Source organism: Emydura macquarii, unplaced genomic scaffold, assembly GCF_026122565.2.
Source record: "Emydura macquarii macquarii isolate MOO-44397 ecotype Brisbane River unplaced genomic scaffold, CSIRO-AGI_Emac_v2 contig_3328, whole genome shotgun sequence".
Taxonomy (NCBI): Eukaryota; Metazoa; Chordata; order Testudines; family Chelidae; genus Emydura; species Emydura macquarii.
In genome coordinates this window covers 5028803-5045184 of record NW_027133465.1, presented here as the reverse complement: position 1 = coordinate 5045184, position 16382 = coordinate 5028803, and the positions used below count along the sequence as shown (strand labels likewise).

At 47.6% G+C, this 16382-nt stretch overlaps 1 protein-coding gene across 3 annotated transcripts in view; it reads right to left on the bottom strand.

The window, feature by feature from the left end:
- Positions 1 to 16124, bottom strand: part of MAP6 (microtubule associated protein 6) — a 66921-nt gene extending 50797 nt beyond the window's left edge. The window contains exon 1 of one of the 3 annotated variants that reach the window (XR_010917169.1): positions 15174 to 16122. Coding sequence is in view for 2 of the 3 variants with exons in the window: in XM_067533263.1 (XP_067389364.1) it covers positions 15174 to 15943 (770 nt within the window). In the remaining variant the exon portion in view is untranslated. Of the gene's footprint in view, positions 1 to 15173 lie in introns of all 3 variants that reach the window. The other 2 variants (XM_067533263.1, XM_067533262.1) reach the window with 2 other exon arrangements.
- Between the last annotated feature and the right edge of the window lie 258 nt (positions 16125 to 16382).

The window sequence follows — 16382 nt, the reverse complement described above, 5'->3', positions numbered from 1 at the left end:
AAAGTTAGCAAGCTCAGTCTTAAATCCAGTTAGGTTTTGTGCCCCCCACTGCTGTTCCAGAACTTGACTCCTGGAAATGCCTCACCTGATGCCTGCTAGGAATGCATTAACCATTCCTTTCTCCTCCTCTTTCTCTTCCTCTGTCTCTTCCAACTGATAAATCCCCAGATTATAGCAAAAATTCTTGTTGTTAGTCCCTAAGTGCATGACCTTGCACTTTGCATTATTAAATTTCATCCCATTTCTATAACTCCAGTTTTCAAGGTCATCCAGATCTTCTTGTATGATATTCCAGGCCTCCTCTATATTGGCAACATCTCCCAACTTTGTGTCATTTGCAAATTTTATTAGCACACTCCCAGTTTGTGCGTCAACGTCATTAATAAAATGATGTCTTCTGCAAGGCCTATAGCCATGAACCCACCTCAGTTAGCTGCCTTCTTTGTCCCAGGATAATAAATAGTGGAGGGAGGGAAAAAAGTAGTCAAGGAGAAGGAATAAAGAGGGAAAAGAAAACTTGCAAATTGTTGCACTGCAGAATCAGGGCCATAGTTTATAAACACAGATTTTAAATAATAAATAAATTCATTAAAATACAGTCACATAGCAGAGCCACCAAGGGACACAGACAGCTCTGAGCTACAGTGTCTGATTATTACTCTGGTCCTCTCTCCCGCTTAGTCCCCTCCTCTGTTTATTGCTCCCTTATTGCATCAGGTCTAGAATTAGACTGTAAACCCCTTGTGACTTTTGTTCTGCACAGCACCTAGGCCTTGAACAAATAACAATGAAATATTCAAATATGCAGCAGCTCACGGGATCAAAGACCATCGTGGCTGGGAATCTTCACAAACAAGTGACTGCTGATATTAAGGGGAGTTTCTCTGGTGTGAGGCTGATCAGTATGGGTAGCAGACTAAACAGACAGGTGATTGGAACAGGTGGAATAGATGGGTTTAAGAAAAGTAGGCCTGCTCTACCAAGCAGCAGCGCAATGGACTACAATGTAGGAGAACCAGATGTTCTCTGCATCTTCAGTATGGGAGATGCTGAGAGACTTGGTCCAAGGTCGCATAGTGAATAAGGGGCTCGGCAAAGACTGGAGCATCACGTCAGTCTGCCCTCCAGTCATATAACTGGGGAGCCCCAATTCACAGACCAGCAGCAGTGCTGTAAAGGCTGGCCCTACCCCAGAGCCCTGACTGGCTCGGGATGGGCAGATGAGAAGCTGGCCTCCCCATCCCCCAGAGCCCGCGTTGGCTAGAGAGCTGGCCGGAAATCCTGCCCTTACTGCCTGCTCTCTTCAGAATGGAGATTAGGGCCTTAATCCAGGTCTCTGGAGCCAAGGCTGGAGGAGCCATTGAGACTGTGCTTGACGGACTGAGGCAGAGTTCCTGCTTATCATCTGAGATTAAACCACAGCCCGTTGACTGTTCTCTGCCATGGCACCAGAGTTCAGTCCAGGCGGATCAAGGTGCTGGGATAGTTCTATTCATTGGAACGATGGGTGTATAAATTTGGAGGAGCCTAGCAGAAAGGAGAACCCCCACCACAGACTATACTCATCAGACCATAGTGCTGTCTATTACCTGAACAGGGGAGAGAACAGGCAGGAGTCAACTGGACTCCAGGGTGCAGGGTGGCCATGCCAGGGACTCCTGACATTTCATTAAACCTTGCCTAAAACATGCTGAAAGCAGGCTTTAAATCCAGTTTGCTGGGCAGGGTTTGTCCAGGAAAGCACATGCAATGAAAGTGTTGCTGACATCCTTTGTCAGCAGTGAGGAGACTATCTAACGAAGACCAGGGTTTTACATAGCTCTGCCAATCCCATTGGTTACCTGTTCTCCTGGCCCTTGGGATTCAAAGAGAGAGGCTTTCATCTCCATATCCCACCCCCAGCTTGCCTTTAAGGTAAATTAACACTGACATGGTCCAGAAAGAGATTTCGTCATAGGCACCACAGTGAAATGTGTATTGGGGTTCACCTCCCCACAGCTATGTTTTCAGCCTCTCTCTTCAGTAGCTCAGTATTGGTTTGCACTCTGTTCCTGTCCAGAAGGTTTTCTTTCTCCCTGGCTTCAGCAAAGTCATACCATTCAGGCTATCAATAATTTACATATTAAATATCCACTCAGTACCAAAGTTATCAGACATGGTTTGTTTCAACATGTCCCATAAGGTCTTGAAGGAAACTTTGCTTAGTCTTTCTTTAAATACATACCACCAAATTCTACTCTCAATGACATAGTGGTTTCATGAGATTTCACAGACGTAACTGAGGGCAGAATTTGGCCCATACTGCTATATATGTTGCTTTAATAATATCATGGGCCAAATTTGGTTCCTGATGAGTCCAATCCAAAGCTTTAGAAGCCAAAGGAGAAATTCCCATTAAGTTTAACAGGTCTGATAACACTAGAGGACATCAGGAGTAACTGCTGACTTCACACCATAGTAACAGAGCAGGAATATTAATTTACAGAACAGGTGACATGCCTACTGTCCAATGGTTTCAATAAATACCCATAATCCAGTCATAGTAAGATCTATCAAGTATGTATTGCTAACTCAATCTTATCTTCAGAATCAGTGACAGAATTCCAGACCCAACTCTGATCATAAAGTATAGTTCTGAATATGAATTTGCTACTCCTTCAGGGCCTAATCCAGCACTTCCTAAGAGGTCCCTCTGTTTGTTGGGTGGGTACTGGAGGGGGCTGCTAGCAAATTATATCTAGTGTTTGAGATCAACATCATGACAACAATGGACAAAAGTTTTCCATCAAAACCTTTTTCTGAGGGAAAATGCCTTGTCAACCGAGATGAGCATTTTCACAAAAAACACTCATTTTGCTCAAAATTTTTCATTTTTCAGTGAACATTTTTGAAACAAAGGAACTAATTTTTTTTTCAAAATTTTCATTTCATTGGGATGAAGGGGGACAAAACTCTTATTTTTTCCTCACTTTTTTCTATGGGGAAGAGGGGGAGGAATAGAGTGCAAATTTTCCCCACCAAGATCAAGGGAATTTTTAATGAAAATTCAAAAAAAATTACTTCAATACTTTTCATTGATCAAACCAAAAGATCTCAGAAAAGTTTAATTTCTGTTTTGAAATTTTTCACCCAACATATTGCCCAGTTTCCCACCTGCTCTAATCAATAGGTCCTTTTTACTCTGCCTGTGGCACATAACAGCCTAGTCTCCCGTGGGCTGTAATGCTCTGGTGTCATTTCAGTTGTTAGGTGGATGGCCTGTGATATACAGGAGGTTTGACTAGATGATCAGGCGGTCCCTTCTGGCCTTAAACCTGGCCAGTAACCGGGGCAGGGAGAATGGCGCAGCCACACAGGGTGCAAAGCTGGGGCAGGGGGGGAAACAGGGTGGAAACATGGCGCTCTCCAGTCACCCAGTTCTGAAGGCAATACACCATACCAGGCTACCCTTACTTCTGCGTTACTGCTGGTGCGAGCGCTGCCTTCGGAGCTGGGTGGTTGGAGAGCGGTGTTCGTGTTGTTTGCGGCAGGGGAGGACTATTTTTTTAATCCCACTCGTATCCCGCCCCACAATACTTTCTCCCACCCACTCCAGCACTGTTTGCCGAATTTTTATCCTGCTCCTGCTATTAAGGCAGCGGGTCCTGCAGAACTCGCAGGATCCCAATCCTGCTGCAGATGCCCTGCGTGCTACTTTGACGTACAGCCTACCTGCAACGGAACTGGGATCCCGCTGGGCCCACAGGACCCTCTGCCATAATAGCGGGAGCGGGATAAAAATTCTACAAATAAGGCGGGCACGGGTAGGAGTGGGTATTGCGGGCGGGATTTTAAAAACAGTCCCGCGGAGGGCTCTAGTAGGGGATGCAAATATGCTTTCTCGGCCCGGGTGCTAAAATGCCTAGTTACGGCACTGCCTTCAATGCTATGATTCTATGACTTCATGCCATTGCCACCCGTACGCACATTACATTGACTGTCCTGCCACAACCTTCCTTGAGCAAGTCACTTGGTATCTCTGGCCTCAGTTGCCCATCAGTATAACTGGGATAATTGCACTGCCCTTCCTCACAAGGGGGAGGATAAATTCACTGAGAGTTACTGTGGTAACAGGGGCCATATAAATCTGTAACCTGGAGAGATTAAGCAGAGTATTAATGTTACTCTTGCAGGACCCCAGATCACTGAATATGAAAGGGCTCTGTTCACCAGCAAGAGCTGAAAACCACAAATTTGGTTTCTTCCACCCCGCCCATTCATCCAAAAATTGGATGAGCTGTGTAGGCCTGGGTTTTCCTGTCAGACTGCACAGCAGAAAGCCAGAAATGGGTTCAGTCACTGAGTATCATACACAAGTTCTTCCCTCTCCATTCAACTATGGCTGATGATCACAACTGGTTTTAAAACAACGCTAATCCCCCTATGAGCTGGATTACTGGAGCCCGAGCCTTCCTCTTGTCAGTCACGTACTTGTCCCATGCTGGCCAACCCGCCTCGGTTGCTTTCGGCGCTGCAGGGCGTCTTTCTTCATTCAGTCAGTCAAATGCCCCATTTGTTTGCTGGGGTTTTATAAGGAGTCTCCATGGCTGGGAGTGGGCTTGTTACCAACCAGCACAGTCCACTTACAAGCCGAGAAGCACAATGGACTAGTTGAGATAGATCATGGAGGTCATAGGACCAGGAGTCAGCGGCAGGGGTTGGTTTTCCCCATCACTTACAATCAGATGATGTGACTGGAGTTAGCCTGGGGAACCCATGGCCTCCGTGGCCATTATAAAGCCACAGGTCATCAGCGTGCAAGACAGCGCTCGGGTCTGGTGGGGAGCTCCAGTGAGCAGCACAGAGCTGGTTACCCTGCCTGAGTATTCTCTACACCCCTGAAATACCCAGATGCCCTGTTAGGGCAGTTCTGAGGCACAAAGGGACTGGAATGGGGAATTCCTTGCCCAGACAGAGCCTCCCCATGTGGCCTTGAGCCCGTGACTTAGCCTTCACGGTGCCTCGCTTCTCCATATGTAAAAAAAATTACTTTCCTGTTTTGTGAGACTAAAATCCACTGATGCTCTGACACTACGGAAGAGAATGTGTGTAGTCTCATTGAACCAATGGAGCTGCGCATGGGAGTGAGATAAGCAAGATTCACCCTTTGGGGATGAAGGCAGTCAGGGATGTGCTGTTTGTACAGCACCTAGCACAATGGGGTCCTGGTCCGTAACTAGGGCTCCTAGGTGCTGCAGTGATACAGATAACTATTAATCATAAATGTATAGTTCCGACATGCGTTATTATTTATTCTTTGTATTTCGATAGCCTTTGGGAGCCCCAGGTTTGGACCAGGAGTCCATTGTGATAGGTGCTATGCAAACACAGAACAAAAAGCCAGTCCCTGCTTCAAAGAGCTCACAATCTCAGTGTTCACATGATTAACTATGGGCTTGTCTACAGAGGCATAAAAAAGGTGGGGTGTTAAGAGGGCTTCTCAATGGCAATCGACTGAGCTAACACGACTATAGAGAGCATCCTTTCTGTCTATGTAGATAAGCCCTGTAAGGGAAGGATAGGGCTGAAGGTGTCATAGGGCTATGGGGGTGTTCTACACATTGATTTGTCTTATATATATACCCATTGATTCAGTCTTGTCCATTTGTTCTTCAGAACTATTTTTCAGAGTCAGTCAATGTTGGCAGAAATTATTATTTAGTCATATCATTTTTTAAAACAACTATCAAAATCATCTGAAACAGGCGACTTGGTGGTGATGGGGGACCTCAACTACTCAGACATCTGTTGGGAAAATAATACAGTAGGGCACAGATTATCCAACAAGTTGCTGGAATGTAGTAGAGACAATTTTTTATTTCAGAAGATGGAGAAAGCAACCAGGGGAGAGGCTGTTCTAAATTTGATACTGACTAATAGGAAGGAAGTGGTTGAGAATTTGAAAGTGGAAGACAGTATCGGTGAAGGTGATCATGAAGTGATAGAGTTCATGATTCTAAGGAAGGGTAGGAGGGAAAACAGCACAATAAAGATAATGGATTTCAGGAAGGCAGACGTTAGCAAACTCAGGGAGTTGGTAAATAAGATCCCATGAGAAGCAAGTCTAAGGGGAAAAACAGTTCAAGAGAATTGGCAGTTTTTCAAAGAGACATTATTAACGGCACAAGAGAAAACCAGCCCACTGGTTAGGAAAGATAGGAAGTATGGCAAGAGACCACCCTGGCTTAACCAGGAGATCTTCAGTTATCTGAAACTCAAAAAAAGAGTCCTACAAAAAGTGGAAACTAGGTCAAATTACAAAGGATGAATATAAACAAATAACATGAGTATGCATGGACAAAATTAGAAAGGGTAAGGCACAAAACAAGATTAAACTAGCTAGAGACATACAGGGTAACAAGAAAACATTCTACAAATACATTAGAAGCAAGAGGATGACCAAGGACAAGGTAGGCCCATTGCGAGGGGCAAGACAATAACAGAAAAAGTGGAAATGGTAGCAGTGCTAAATGACTTTTCTGGTTCAGTTTTTACCAAAGAGTTTAGTAGTGATTGGACATAGTGAATACCAGTTAAAAATTATTTAGACAAGTTACATGCCTTCAGGTCACCAGGGCCTGATGAAATGCATCCTAGAATACTCAAGGAGCTGACTAAGGAGATATCTGAGCCATTAGTGATTATTTTCAAAAAGTCATGGAAGATGGGAGAGATTCCAGAGAACTGGAAGAGGGCAAATATTGTACTCATCTATAAAAAGGGGAATAAAAACAATCCGGGGAATTACAGACCAGTCAGTTTCACTTCAGTACCTGGAAAAATAATGGAGCAAATAATCAAGCAATCAGTTTGCAAACACCTAGAAGATAATAAGGTGATAAGTAACAGTCCGCATGGATTCGTCAAGAACAAATCATGTCAAACCAACCTGATAGCTTTCTTTGACAGGGTAACAAGCCTTGTGGATGGGGAGCAAGTGGTATATGTGGCGTATCTTGACTTCAGTAAGGCTTCTGATACTGTCTTGCATGACCTTCTCATAAATAAACTAAGGAAATACAACCTAGATGGACCTACTAGAAGGTGGGTGCATAACTGGTTGGAAAACCATTCCCAGAAAGTAGTTATCAGTGGTTCATATTCAAGCTGGAAAGGCATATCGAGTGGGGTCCCACAGGGATCGGTCCTGGGTCCAGTTCTGTTCAATATCTTCATCAATGATTTAGATAATGGCATACAGAATACACTTATAAAGTTTGCGGAAGATACCAGGCTAGAAGAGGTTGCAAGTTCTTTGGAAGATAGGATTAAAATTCAAAATGATCTGGACAAACTGGAGAAATGGTGTGAAGTAAATAGGATGAAATCCAATAAGGAAAAATGCAAAGTACTCCACTGTGGAAAGAACAATCAGTTGCACACCTACAAAATGGGAAATGACTGCCGAGGAAGGAGTACTGCAGAAAGGGATCCGGGGGTCAGAGTGGATCACAAACTAAATATGAATCAACGGTGTCACACTGCTGCAAAAAAACCCAAACATCATTCTGGGATGTATTAGCAGGAGTGTTGTAAGCAAGACATGAGAAGTGATTCTTCTGCTCTACTCCACGCTGATTAGGCCGCAACTGGAGTATTGTGTCCAGTTCTGGGCACTACATTTCAGGAAATATGAGGATAAACTGTAGAAAGTCCAGAGAAGAGCAATGAAAATATTAAAGGTCTAGCAGACACGACCTATGAGGGAATATTGAAAATTTTGGGCTTGTTTAGTCTGGAGAAGAGAAGACTGAGAGCAGACATGATAACAATTTTCAAGTACATAAAAGATAGTCACAAAGAGGAGAGAATAAAATTGTTCTCCTTAACCTCCGAGGATAGGACAAGAAGCAATGGGCTTAAATTGCAGCAAGGGCGGTTTAGGTTGGAAATTAGGAAAAACTTGCAAACTGTCAGGGTAGTTAAGCACTGGAATAAATTGCCTGGGGAGGTTGTAGAATCTCCATCATTGCAGATTTTGAAGAGCAGGTTAGACAAACACCTGTCAGGGATGGTCTAGGCAATACTTAGTCCTGCCATGAGTGCAGGGGACTGGACTAGATGACTTCTTGAGGTCCCTGCCAGTCCTGAGATTCGATCCTATGATTGTATGATCATGGAGGGAAGGACTGGGGAGTGACTCCAACATGGGCTGAGGAATCCGTCCCCAATCTTCGCTTTAAGTAGCTGTCAGAATTTTAATGTATGGCTCCCAAGAACCCCCTCTAGCAGACCACTGTAGTCAGTCACCTTCATAGGCTTGATCCCAGTTAAATCCCCACTGAGTGCCGTGGGAGTTTTGCTAGAGAAAGCAGTGCAGAATCAGGCCCTGTGTGATTTACTAAGGCAAAGATTTCCATTGCGTCCCTGCAACCAGCATATCATCTGCTGCTGAATTTGTCATTTGCTTTCAGTTGGGAGACCAGTTTCATGGCCTTAGAGCATCACATTATGCTGATGTTCAGCAGCAACAAGGACGGTAAGGAAATCTCCCAGGTCATCTGTTCTGTGAATATTGGCTGCCAGCCCCCACCTGTGCATTAGCACAGCCAAGGGCAAGGAAGACAAGCACCAATATGAAATGTCGTGGTTTCACTGAAGCAATAGGTTTACCTTGAGCTTAGGGTCTGAACTGTGGCTGCCCCTACTTGGCTTTGCTGGGGGCGGATGGAAAGAAGCCACTTCTCTTCCCATTGCACCCCTGCAGACCCCAGGCATAACGGTGACCCTAGCACTCCTTGGGCACTGACGGAGAAGGGGCTGGTACTGTTACAGCTGCTTGGGCTGAAGGAGGCATAGCCAACTGGTTTGAAGGTGTGGTCAGTCCTTGCGCCATTGGCTATCCAGGGGCACAAGGAGCCCTCTACCAAACTCCCGGCAGCATTTCGCCTTTATCTGCCCTGTGCAAGCGCCTCTGCTCAGCTGCTACAGATCTGTGCCCACCCAGCCCCTCCCTTCTCTGCCTGTAATCTGCTTTCATGGGCCTGATCCTGAAAGATGCTGAGCATAGTTCTGTGCTGATGGCACTGGGGGCTGAGGGAGCTCTGCACTGTGCAGGATTGGGGTCTGACTCCTTAGGTTCAGGTGACTGGAAATTTGGCCACCAATATCTCCTTCATGCCAGAAACCACAGCAGTCCATTTTAAAAACACTTTTCAAAGTGATTTTTTTTTTAATTAAACAGGAAACAAAAGAGTAACTCAGCAATTCAATCCATTCTGACAATTGTGCAAGTCAAAAATGGCTTTCGCATCATACACGGCACAACATGTAATGAGCACATATTTTCAAATGTAGGTGCCTAGCCTCAGATTGTCGGTACTTATCCAGCTGGGGGAGGCATTGAAGGGTGAACTTCACACCGCCCATGTATGGAAACAGCACAAGACCACAAACCCTGGGCTCATAAGTGCCTAAATCAGCAGTTTGGTGCTTGAGACAGGTATTTACAGCAGGTGCCTTACTGTGGATTGAGCTGCCTAAACCTTTGGCATTCAAGTTTGCAAACTGTGCCCTTCCCCCTTGGCACACTTCCTTTTTTATTTGATCTCTTGGGGGGGCGGGGGGGAAATGTAAGTGTCCGAGAGACAACACACACAGAGTACTGCCTCTGAGCAGAAAGCTTTCCAACAGTTAAAAGGATTTCTAGAAATTGGCATTATTTAAACAACAAATAACTCTTAAATATTTCCATATTAAACAGAGGACTAGAAATCGCCTGACAACTAGATCGAGCATCACTTCAGCATAAACCAAGAGGCCAGAGTAGAGAGATGCCATTTTATAGCCAACGCCCCTCCTATGCCATGCTCCACGGACTAACAGGGTTAAAGTGAGAGCACAAAGAAGAGGAAGATTGGGGGAAGAAGTGATACCGAAAAGGCATAATACACTACAGACTTAAGGCTAAATCCTGCCAGGTGCTGAGGCCCTTCGACCACCATTGATTCCAACACCACCACAGCTTTAAAGATAGAGCCTCGCTGGACACCCAGACTAACAAAGGAATTAGGAATCTACTGCTAAAGATCCACTTTGCAAAATACCAAGCTGCAGACTCATGTGGACAGATGGCAACAAACAGCCTCAGAAACAGCTTTTAGCATTTTGATGGCAAATAACTTGTTCCCAAAGGCAGGACTCCACTGTGGCTCAAGGATCTTGACCCGTGTTGAAGAGGATGCACCGCCTGCAGGGTAGCAGCTGGAAGCATTATCCCGGCACAGTGCAGGAGCAGGCATAATGCCGTTAGAAGAACAAGGGGAAGCACAGTCACTTGCAGAAGTTACTACACCTGTAGGAGAGGTATAGCTTGTGCTACCCCAGGGATGCCTCCTGGTGCTAGCTGGTGTGAGGATGGGGCCTTGGCTAGCCCCATTTGCAGTGGTCGTCTCCCGTGACAGCACTAGGCAACCCTTCATACCAAAGGGAGTGCAATCAGCTAAATTATGACTGCTACCTAGAGGGAGGGGGTGAAGAGGGACATCCTACCCCTCCAGCAGCCTCAGAGGACAGACATAAACCTGTCCTTTATTAAGCATACCAAACAGAATTGACCTGATCACACCTGTTACCTTGTATGCAATGCATCCTCAGAATTAGTCCTGGCACCAAAATACTGACCGATGCTACCATCAGTTGCATTAACCAGAGCACCAGGGGGTCAAAATATCCCAAGCCTAAATATGTATGTAAATAATCTAAATAATCCCCTTACTCGATGTGGTAGAAAAGAGAAGAGGGTAGCACTTTATCATGTCAGCTCTCACATGATTTGAGGACACAGCTTACCTTTTATTCCTACCATTAAATAACAAGCAAGGAATGTCAAAAGCATTGATTGACCCAAACCAAAAAAAAAAAAAAAGTTAAGAAAATTCATAATTAAAAAGGACTGGTGATTTTTGGGAGGGTCTTAAAGAAGCCTGATTTTTTGAGGACTTGTGCTTAGCACTTTCTGAAAAATCAAACCTCTTTAGACATCTCCAGTTGAGCCCTCCTTAAATATTGAAGCACCCCAAATCACTAATCCCTTTGGCAACTCTTGTCCAAATACTGTAGTTCCTTTGTCCTTCACACTTGCTGCACCTAGGCATTTCAGAATATAAAGGTCCCTAGTGTCACACACCGAGCTTTGACATCAGCCAATAACAACTAGGGCCCAGATTCACTCCAATATCAGTCCCAACTCCAAAACAAATCAGAAGGCTGTGTTATTTTGATAAATAAAATATGTAGAATTATGACTTTTTTGACCCAGAATTCCCACGGGAGCACACTTTGCACATGGGTTTGTGGCTACCATGGTGCATGGCAATGAAGAATCAGGCCCAGCATTTTTAGCCTTAGTTCACAAGAAGGAAAAATCTACATGATTTTCAAGCTCAATGCTGACTGCACCTTTCCCCATTACAAGCAGAAAAATGGAGGGGCTAAATTATGTATATACCAACCCCCTTTTCCCCAAGAAAAACATGTTTAATACTCAGACATTTCCTATGGGGATCTGACAGATACAAATTAATTACTGATTTTTTTCAAATACTAGCCATAAACAGCCATTTCAGATATCGTTTTTTCTATTTAAACTGTTTAGGTTAAAATATTGTACACAAGGGTGAGCTAATTTGCAGGTGGCACATTCATATCAGAATCTTAGGGCCCATTTTGCTCTTGCACTACTATAGTTCCATTGACTTCAAAAGGGGTTACTGATGCTTTATAGTAATGTGAAATCAGAATAAGGCTCCTAAAAACCATTGTTCTTCTTTGCGGTGTATCATTTACACTAGTGCAAAGTTAGGGTGTCAGATTGGAGTGGCACTATCTTACACCCACTCTTACTCCTGGGGGAATTTTGCGCTGCTGTGCATGCGCAGAATTCACGTCCCCAGCAGATTTTTTTTTTCTCCACAGAAAATACATTCTGCTGGAGAGGTGCTGCAGTTATGCCTTTTGCCCACCAGGGGCCGCTGTTGTGCAAGAACAAAGAGCAGCTGGCTCACAGGCCAGAGCAGCCAGCTGTGGAGTGGGAGGAGGAGAGGCTGCTTTCCTCAGAGCATCCTGCCCACCGGGCCAGGTGAAGAGGCACAGGATATGGGGGGGACAGAGATCAGGGCACACAGGGCTGCTGGGGAGTCACATAGACTGGGGCTCAGAAGGGCTAGTGGGGGGGGGCAGATTGGGGGGGGGGCTGAATGGGAGTGGGGGTGCAGGGCCATATGGAGACAGGGGGCGATGGATGGCTGAGTGGGGATGCAGGGACACATGGAGACAGGAGGAGGGGGTGTAGGGACATGGGGAAAGAGGAGGAGGGGTGGCTGAGTGGGTGCAGGGACTCATGGTGACAGGGGCAGATGTGTCTGACTGAATGGGAGAAACTAGGGGTCAGCCAACCTGCACGGGAGAGGCTCCCCAAATCCCTAACAATCCCCCCTCTCAAAAAACTGTTCCCTACTTCTCCCTCTAACACTCCTTCAGGTTCACTCCCAGACTCCTTCCCAGCAATTACTTCCCTGTCCCTCAGCTCCTCCCTTACCCCTGATCCCATGAAGCCTTTGCACTGCTTCTGAGTGGTGCAGGAAATCCATTTCTGTACTGTAGTTTAAATGAATTATTACTTAAAGTTCTGTATCAATATGCCTAGTAAGGAATCTATTTGTCAAAAAACAATCTTTTTTTTTTGTCTGTATTGTTACAGACATACTTGCTGACAAGGATTTTGAAATAAATTACCAAAATAATTGAAATAGGAGGGATTACACTGTGTTATTTTGATAAATAAAATATGCAAAATTGTGACCTTTTTGACCCAGAATTCCCACAAGAGTACACTTTGCACATGGGCACATAGCTACCATGGTGCAGGGCAATGAAGAATCAGGCCCAGCATTTTAGCCTTAGTTCACAAGAAGGAAAAATCTACATGATTTTTAAGCTGAATGTTGACTGCACCTTTCCCCACTCCAAGCAGAAAAATGGAGGCGCTAAATTATGTAGATATTTTCAATGCACATGAACTGTTTCATGCTGCTATGTGACAGGTGTCATCTATAGAACCCACAAAATGGGCTAATTAGCCACACTCCCTTTGCTAGAAACACCCAGCATTCTTCATGGAGGTTCAGGGGACAGAGGAATTGCAAAATTTACTTTGTCACCAAAACAAAAAACAAAAAAAACAAAAAACCCCAAAAGACCCAGGACTAAAGAACCTACTTTCCTTTGGCAAGGAAAGATCTGGAAAACAACATCAAAGAAAATCTCTGATTTCAAAAGGAAATCAATGCTCCAGTCAGACCTAGACAATCTGTGTATACCTCCAGCCTGCCAACTCTTTGTTACAGTTTATTTTTCATTTACAATACATCCTACTTCTTCAACCAGAAACAAACACTTTACAGCAGCTAAATTTCACTCCGAGGTCCATTTTCATGTGAAATCAGGCACCAATTGCCTTCTGAGAATCAAAAGGGAGATGAAACCAAAGAGAGAGGTTACTTCGCCAGGGCTAGGGGAAAACCTTGATCTTATATACACTGAAACATGCGATTCTCCCATCAGCCAGCAAGCTACTTCAATCAAATGCATTTAACAGGGCAGTGACAAAACTTTGCAAGCGTAGGGGATACACCTAATCTGCATTCAGTGAAGCCCATTGTGGAGGTCTGTTTTCATCCCAGCGGCCTCCTGCTCTGATATATCTGGAGCAATGCACACTCCCACCTGTAGCCTCTGCAGGAGGCATCTTTGGATTAAAGGCACAGTGCAAGCAGCCAAAGGCTGCCCCATGAAACTCCACAAGTTGCCTTCAGCTCACAGGCCATGCTTCAGTCCAGGTGATTTCTCTGGGGCTCCTATGAAGCTCGCACACATGGTGCAAAAGTGGCCAGTACGCTCATTAGCTCAGCCTGTGAACACATGCAGTTACACACAATGGGGAGGCGGAAATGAAACGGTAATGTATCGGTGAGGCTGCACTGGTGGGAGGAGACCAGAGAAAGTTCTCGAAGCTGCAGACTCAGCGATTCAGCAGGAAATGATCACGGACACCACAGGGTGATATATCTGGGGGAGGCTATGGGAGGCTGGGCAGGAGATTGCCCCGGTTTCCCCTCAACAAATAAATCACTGGGAGGAGAGAGCTCAGGGTGGAGTGGGGTGCAGAGCATGATGGGTAGAAGAGAGAGTGTAAGAGATAGGGTGAGGAAGACGGGGTGGAGAAAGGGTGCTGGCTACAGTGCTGGACAGATGGACAGACAGGGATTGAGGCCGGGCACTGGGCAGACCTCAAGGATTGGGGCACGACACTGGGTAGATGGACAGAGGATTGAGAAGGGGTGTTGGGTAGCGGTTGGAGCAGGGTGCTGATGGGGGATGCTGGAAAGACAGACCGAGAACTGGGGCAGGGAGCTGGGTAGATGGACCAAGAGGATTGGAGCAGGGCCGTGGCATAGCTGCAATGGCGAAACTGGTGCAGCGCCAGGGCACACAAGGTTATGGGGGCCTAACCAGATGGAGCAGCGCTCCGGCGCTTCGCCTGGTGCCCAGGGCCGCACTGTCACTCCTTGCTCACATTCAGTCCTTGCCAAGTGAGTGTGGGGCGGGTGATTGGAGTGGCTGGGATTGGGAGAAGCCCCCCTCGCCCAGGATGGGAGAGGAGTGTTGAGTTGGGGGGGGAGGTGCCAGTGAGTGGCCAGAAAGGTCCTGGGGGCAGTAGGGGAGGGGCTGAGGGGAAGCTGTTGATGGATTATGGAGAAGGGAGGGAGTGATGGGGTGGGGGCTACAGGGTGAGTTGTGAGGTGTGTGTGGGGCGGGGGGGGGGAATGAGGGATATTGGAGCAAACAACATTTTACATTTTGGAATTGGGGAAGGAGGCCCCGAACCTATTCTTGCCCCAGCCCCTCTGGGGCCTTGTTATGTCACCGGGGCAGAGTGCTGGCACAGGGTGCTGAGCAGATAGAGGACTGGGGCAGGCTGGCAGGGTGCTGGGCAGATAGAGAAGAGTATGGAGGAGCGGTGTTGGGCCAGTGAACAGAGGATGGGGAAGCCCAGACACCCCAGATGCTGGGCAGAGGTGCACAGAGAGTGGGGGCGTTGGGTAAGGGGGTGGGGTGATGTATCTGCCTCTCACCTGTAGGAGCTGGTCACCCCGGCCGCTGATTCCTCCCTGATCTGCCTGTTGAGGGCATCCACCGCTGCTCGTCCTTTGGCCCCTTCCAGGGGCGCCGAGGGCCCGGGCTGCTGCTGCCCCCCATCCTCCACCACCTGGACTTTCTTCTTGCTCCTTATCTCTCGCCCTTCCCCAGCCCTGGCAGTCTTGGGCTGCTCCTCCTGGACCCTTTGCTCCGCCTCCTCCTCCTTCTTCTCCTGCCCTGGCTGCAGCTTCCTCCTCTTTTCCTGGCTGGCTGGTTTCTCCTGCGGACCCTTGTCTGGGGCTGGCCCAGGGCAGGGGGCTAGCTTGGGGATCCAGGGGTGGTCCCCTCTCTTGGGGATGGGCCAGGCTCGGAAATCCTTCTGGTACTGGCTCTCCTTCTCAAAGGGGGTGTCCGAGGGCTGGTACTCGCTCTTGGGTTTGCAGCTGGGCTCCGGCCGCTGCGCTTTCCAGTGCTTGTAGTCCTGGCGCATCACCGAGTCTTGTGAACCCGCCTTGTGGTCCCCAGCCGCCGTCGCCCTAGCAACTGCATCCAGGTCGCTGCCGAGGATGGAGGGCTGGGTCTCGATTGCAGAGGAAGGGCGCGGCGGCGGCGGCTGCTGCTGCTGCAGCAAACCCAGCTGAGCCCCGGGCTGCTCGGTGGCCTCGGAGTATTTGGTGAAGACCAGAGGCACGGCGATGTCGGCCTTGTCCAGCTGGTTCCAGAAGCGGGCGATGCAGCACGCCCTGGTGATGCAGGGCCAGGCCATGGCGACTCTCTCCTCCGACTCTCCCCCCGCCTAATCACCACCACCTCCCAGACCACCTGGCCTTCGCCCCGCGGAGAAACACAGCCAAGTAATCCAGGCGGGTCACCCCCTGCCCCCAAATATCCGCCAGCCGAGATCAAGGGGCAAGAAAATGGGGGGGAGGGGGAGCAACAGGAACCGGGGGGGGGGGGGGGCTCGTTCAAGAGGGATATTTACTCACTGCAGGGGTCCACAAAATGCAGCGGGACATCCAAGGGTCCGAGCCCCGGAGGGAGAGTCACTGGCTACGATGGGGGGGGGGAGGGCAGGCACGCCCAAGGAGCCAGCGGGCGGCCTTCGCTGGCGGCCCAGGACGCCGGGGGGAGCCCAGCCCCGGGGAGCGGCTGCCCGGCTCCGACCTCCGAGCGAGGGGCTCTCCGCCGCCGGCCGCAGTCCCGAA